The 6025-nt window shown below is 46.1% G+C and overlaps 1 protein-coding gene across 1 annotated transcript; it reads left to right on the forward strand.

Moving 5' to 3' along the window:
* Positions 1 to 940: 940 nt before the first annotated feature.
* On the forward strand, positions 941 to 2825 carry TSPO2 (translocator protein 2). The gene is made up of 3 exons (XM_009871094.1): positions 941 to 1113; positions 1575 to 1713; positions 2643 to 2825. The coding sequence occupies exons 1-3, from the start codon at positions 941 to 943 to the stop codon at positions 2823 to 2825; spliced, it is 495 nt and encodes a 164-aa protein (XP_009869396.1).
* The last annotated feature ends 3200 nt before the right edge of the window (positions 2826 to 6025 follow it).

Raw genomic sequence — 6025 nt, forward strand, 5'->3', positions numbered from 1 at the left:
GTGTTATCCCTGATGAATGCTAATTTGGGTTTAATTCCTTAATAGATCAAAAGGGCAGGCGAATACGGAGACCAAAGGAAGGAGAAGACGGGCAGGTTTAGAGCCCTAGTGAGGATATTGGCAGGGGAGATACAAGAAAAAGAATGAAATGCTAGATGTTATCCTTATCACAGCCATCTTGCGTGGGAGCATAATGTAATTATTAAAGTAAATGTTCCTTTTATGCAAGAGGAAGACCATAAGCAAATTAAGAAACTACTCTTGTGCCTCAGCTTATCTGTTTACAGAGGTGAGAACCCACCTCAGCCTGCCTGGGCTGCAGGGTTCACTGAGCACCGAAACTTTGCTCTAAGGATGTTGTCTTGTTACAGACCTCATTTAAAATATAAATCCATGGTGAAATACTAGATGAAGTCAGAATGGACAGGGTTTTCTGGGCATGATCTGTCTGGGTTTTCATATTCAGGATAACACACGGGAGAGAGAGAGCAGCTCTGCCGAGATGTGGAGCCTCTGTGACTGCACATGTAAGTCTGGGCACTGTCTGGCTTAGGCATTCGGAGGAGGGATGACAGAAGAAACTGCAGTCTTGTCTGCCAAGAACACAACCACCTTAGCTGAACCCTGCCACACAAATACTGTAGGAAGCCATGAAAAGGTAGGGGAGGGGCGCTTTGGTGGGTAGATGAAGAGGAAAAAAGCAACCATGACAGAAAGAACTACCCCTATTCCAGAGATTGGGAGATGGGCAAGAGTGGAGCCAGCAGCAGAGCTGAATACAAAATTAAACGCTTCTGTCTTAGAGACTGACATGGAATATGGGCAATTAGAGAAAAAAATTGAAAGATCGAAGTAGGAAAAAATGTCCTTTTAAAGTGATAATCAAGTATTGTTTTTAACTTACAGCAAGCAAAAGGCTACATCAAGGCACCAAGGAAAGATGTGGGCTTATACTGTTGGTTTCACTGTCCTGCCTCATGTTGGAGGTTTTCTTGGTTGGTTCCTTAATCGAAAACAAATACCTGCTTGGTATGAGAAGCTGAAAAAACCTTCTTGGTGTCCATCTCGCAAAATGTTCCTGGTTGCTTGGACTGTCCTGTACACTGGCATGGGGTAAGTTCTGCATATGGCTCCCTCCCCTGTCCTGCTGTTTCCGATACCCAGAAGAGCAGCCACTTCAAACACTTTCACTTGCTTTTGGGATCTCCCTTGCACCCGAATCAGCAGGGCATGCCAGGCACGCTTGTTCCCAGCAGATGAAGTACAGCCTGAGCCAAATTCTGGGCCAGGTTCTGCAGATTCACGCTGCAGGCAATGCTCTCAGCCAGTGACAAACCCATGCTCAGCTTTGTAAACAGGGACTAAAAGCAGCCGCTGCCACGGGGAAGCTGTCCAAGCCAGGCAGGTATGAGCCAGGCGATGAGTTCGAGAGCAGCGAGGGACACGGGCGCAGCTGTCGTGCAAATACGACTGTCCTGCAAATCCCCATTGCCAAACAATCTTACATGAAGAGACTTTGTTCCACATTAGGGATTTACTCACTGCAAAACACTGATGCATTTCCCTCTTCACAGCTATGCCTCCTACCTGATATGGAATGACCTGGGTGGCTGCAGCAGCAAAGCTATCGTCCCGCTTGGCCTCTACGGGGCTCAGCTGGCCTTGAACTGGGCTTGGCCTCCCTTCTTCTTCCGTGCAAGGAACCTAAAGATGGTAACGTATCCAGCCACACACACCTGCTGGAGGCTTCTTTGCTGGTGTCCCTGCCACATGGGTTTTGGGGTTGTTTGGAAGTTTTTCTAACTAGTGTTATGCAGCTGTGACGAGAGCTGCAGGAAGACCTTTTGCTCAGATACGGCTCACGCTGCACCTGGGTCTGGACAATGGTATCAGTCCCTTCCATGCCTCAGCTCGCTCTTGCCGTGCAGATAGCTGCCTGAGCAGCGCAGGGCGGGACACCAGGGAGTCAATAGCCCAGCTGCTGCATCGCCTAGTTAAGGATTTGGGGGCAGAGATAAGTCCTTCTGGGAGCCACACCCTGTGCCAGCAAGCAGCAAAGTTAGCACCCCTGGTGGGCTGTATGAGCTGTGAGCGGCTTGTCGAGCAAATACAATGGACTGTGCATTGCAAAGCCTGTCAGGAGGATGTGCACGAAGGTAAGGCACAGCAGAGCTAGACTTGTGCTAGATTCAGAAAGCACTTACCTCAGGTGCCAAGGCCCTGAGGTGCTGGAAGCACAGAGTGGGATTTAGGTTTCCATCTGAATTTTGATGTTCTGTGGATGAAAAGTACAAAGTTTGTTAAATCATAATAGCCATCGGTTTTAATATAAGCATGTCTCTGATCTGCCTGCACAGGCATTATCAGCAGAAGAGGGCACTGATCATGATAAATAGTGTATAAATGTGCAGACCTCAATAATGAACAAAAAAAGTTAACATTAGCCTTGGCTCGTGGTGTGACACATTCAGATCTCGGTGATCGGAGTTCAGAGCCACAGTCTTGGGGTTTAGGACCACTCTTGGTGACTTTTCGGTGCTAAACCTCCCCCATTCCTATTCTAGTTCCCCACCTTTAGTAGGACAGTTTACAGACTGTTCTCTCGAGGGTGCACCAGAGTCACTGTCTTCTCTCTGCTCCAGGCACTGATCGACATCTTGTGCCTGGATGCGCTGGCGATAGGCACCGTGTGCTCCTGGTCCCGCATCAACAAGATAGCGACGCTGCTGATGGTGCCTTACCTGGGCTGGCTGGCCATGGCCACTTGTCTGACGATCCGCATCTGGAAGGACAACCCTGCGCAAAAAGCAGGAAAGAGCGAATAAGAGCAAGAACGAAATGAAGGCATTTTGTGAAACTAAGCTACGCTGATGTGAACCAAGATCTAAGGATTTGGGGGATTCCTTCTGGGACAGGCATTGGAACACGCTTCCTCCTCCCACCTTCATCGTGGCTGTGAAAAAGCAAAGTTTGCACCATGCACCCCTGTGCTCCCACGCATCCTTAACCTGGGAACTATTTGCTCCAGCACTGGGGAGGTTTGGGGGCTACAGCTGTATGGTGACCTTAATGCTCTCAGGTCAAATTCCATTAGCCAAATTAGGACCTCGTGAGACCAGCATATTCAGAGTAGCAGTCCCAGACACCCCTAGAAACCGGTGCCATTCCCGCAGAGAGCAGAACTTGTTCACACTCGTGGTAAATCCCATCTCCTCTTCTTCTGGGACCAAACAAAAATGCCCTTCACTCATGCACGCCGATTTTTTTAAAACTTACTTTATTTTTTTGCTATTTGTGCTGTTGCTTCATTTTCATGTATCACCTGGTTTGTGCTTTATACCACTAACTTTAATCTGTCAGCAACTGAGCAAGCAGTAATCTGTCTTGTTCTGCTAGTGGAAGGAGACTTGGCACTTTGACTTCTATTTGTGGAGTATCGCACTTCTTGACTTTTGTGCTCCAAGATAAAGCAGCAATGATTAGAATGCAAATGCTTCTCCCGAGGGGAACTTCCTCTCTTCCACCTCTGTGTGCTATTTCTCATGTGGAAAGAAAAACTAACATCCGTGCCTTTGAAAATAATACTTAAAATGTTTGTGGGTTTTTTTTTTTTTTAAAGTACAGAAACACAAGAGCCTTTGGAAAATTTAAGAACTTCCTCACACTGCCTTAAAGGTTGTAACTACATGATTGGCAAAAAGCCCTACGCCAAGCCTGTCAGGTGCAGTGTGGGTATCTCATCCCAAGGTCTTTCCATTCCTGAATATTATTGATCAGGAAAGGTTAAAAACCACAAGCAGATCCAGCGAAATGGGAGCAAGCCCTGACAGACTCAAGAGGTGCACGGACAAGTCCCTGTCCATTCTTTATTCCGGCCATTGCCTTTGCCTGATCTTAACCTCAGATGTTGCTGTCCACAGATAATATTTACTATTAGTTTTTAGCTGACAGAAGCAATATATGTGAAGAAAAGTGGTAAGTGTATCTTTCTTCTGGCAGCTGACTGTAGATTAAGGTGCGTGGGTATACTTGCAGAGGGTGAGAGTAGGAGGGCTAAGCTGGGAATGTAAAATAATTTGTATTTGCTTTTTAATAAAACCAAGCCACTTTTGTCTGGAGAATAAATAAATCTAAGTTATTCTTGTTTTACTGGTTTGGCACTAGGTTTGCAAATGCTCAAGGGATCCTGTCCAGAGTCCATGGCTCGTGCTCTGGACCCAAAGGGCAGGGGACCAGCAGCAAGGCTCCTTCCCAGGTGCACGTTAGGAGTAAAGGGGTGTTTGGGTTTTGAGCTTAAATGTCTCAAAGGTGCCTTCAGCCCTTGCGCAGCGGAGACACGCTCACTTTGGGATACAACCCCGTGACAGGCTCCTCCGGTGGGCTTCGCCCACAGCCTCAAGGTAAGGAAGCTAATTCTCGGGTTTGGGGTCCTTCCTCAGTCCCATCGAGCCTGATTTTTAGAGACGCTGAACGTTCCCAGGTCCATCTCCTGCAGCAGCAGAGCTGGTGCTCGGTGTGACTGAAAGCCGGGGCCAAGAGAAACAAACACCAGTAACTGAAAGCAGTTGAAATTTGTAGTACCCTTCTAAAATTTGGTCATATATCTTGTTTTGTCATTTTGATCCCATCTATTATTTTTCCCTTCTAGCTACAGCACACCTTTACCCAGGACCGCTGCTGCAAACATATTGCTGTAATCTCCCGAGTAAAAGCTGCGTAAGAACAGGCTGTTGAATAGATGTGGCTGTAAGCAGGAGCAGGACTATAAAGCATGAGCACAGCAAACAGCACTAGAAAGATCATAAGATACTTTTAAAAAAAAAACAAAAAGAAAAAAAGTCCTATATATTTCAGGGCTTTATACAACCGTAAGTTATCACTGAGCTTATTTACAGTGATGCCTCATCTCTTGTCTTCCAGAAAGCCACACGCCAAAGGACAGGAAGACATAAATTATTTCTTCCTAAAATGAAGCTAATATCTGGGCTGGAGATTCGGTTCAGTGGAGTTAAGAGTGATTTAGGGCACCTGAACATCATTATGCCTGTCCTTTCCTAGTTAGCAAAGCCAGGAGGAACAGAGATGAGCAGAGCCACCTAGTGAACGCCAAGTCTTTACAGTGACCTCAGCTTTTCAAAAGGGGAAAAGTATTATTTAAATCACATTCAAGTTGGTAAATGACTCTAGATCTGGTTCAAATGTGCAACGTTTAACAACATTCAATATGTGGATGCATATGTGATCAGCTTTCATAAATTAGTCCTCTCCCCTTCTTCCCATTTTTTTCTGCAGGTAAAGGAAAATCTGGAATTAATATTTTTTTTATCTTTTTTTGATGTTTTCCCTCCCTATTTTCCCAACTGGTGTGACTAGCTGACATGTTCTTGTCTGCATTTCAGTTCCTCTTCCTTCCAGTCCACCTATTTAGTGCACTAACAGCTTATCTTTTCTACTTGCTCTTTCTTGCAGGCAGCAAAAATAGCAAACGTTCCTACATGTAATATACATAACAGCTTGAAATCAATTGACAAAGAAAGTTAAACTCGGCAAAGCACCCTCTTGTATTAATATTTAAAGCACCGTTCCGTATACATGCAGTTTAAAGAGATACACTAAAACCCCTTGCATAAAAATAACTTTAATGACATTTCAAAGCCAGCCATCTAGAAAATTTCTTAGCTGTACAGTGCTGCGCAGACCAAAACCAGCCTCTGCTTTTGTGGATTTAGAGGGGCCCTGGTTTCCCATTAGTGCTGTGCGATGGGGAGGCTGGAAGAAGCCCGTGGCCATGCAGCCCTCGTCTGGATCCATCCCTGGGCTACAAACAGCCCGAAGGGAAGAGGAAAAAAGGGAACAGAGGTGCTGCAAACCCAAAGCAGAGTGAGGAACTTGCCATGCTAAAGTCAGTGAAATATTGCTCCAAGTAGGAAATCACATGCACGAGCACAGGGCTCTCCTCCCTGCTAGGCATCTGCCCCAGGGGATCCAGAAGTTTTCCTTCTGCCAGCATCAACCAGGCGCAGGT

Source organism: Apaloderma vittatum, unplaced genomic scaffold (assembly GCF_000703405.1).
Source record: "Apaloderma vittatum isolate BGI_N311 unplaced genomic scaffold, ASM70340v1 scaffold34196, whole genome shotgun sequence".
Classification (NCBI taxonomy): Eukaryota; Metazoa; Chordata; class Aves; order Trogoniformes; family Trogonidae; genus Apaloderma; species Apaloderma vittatum.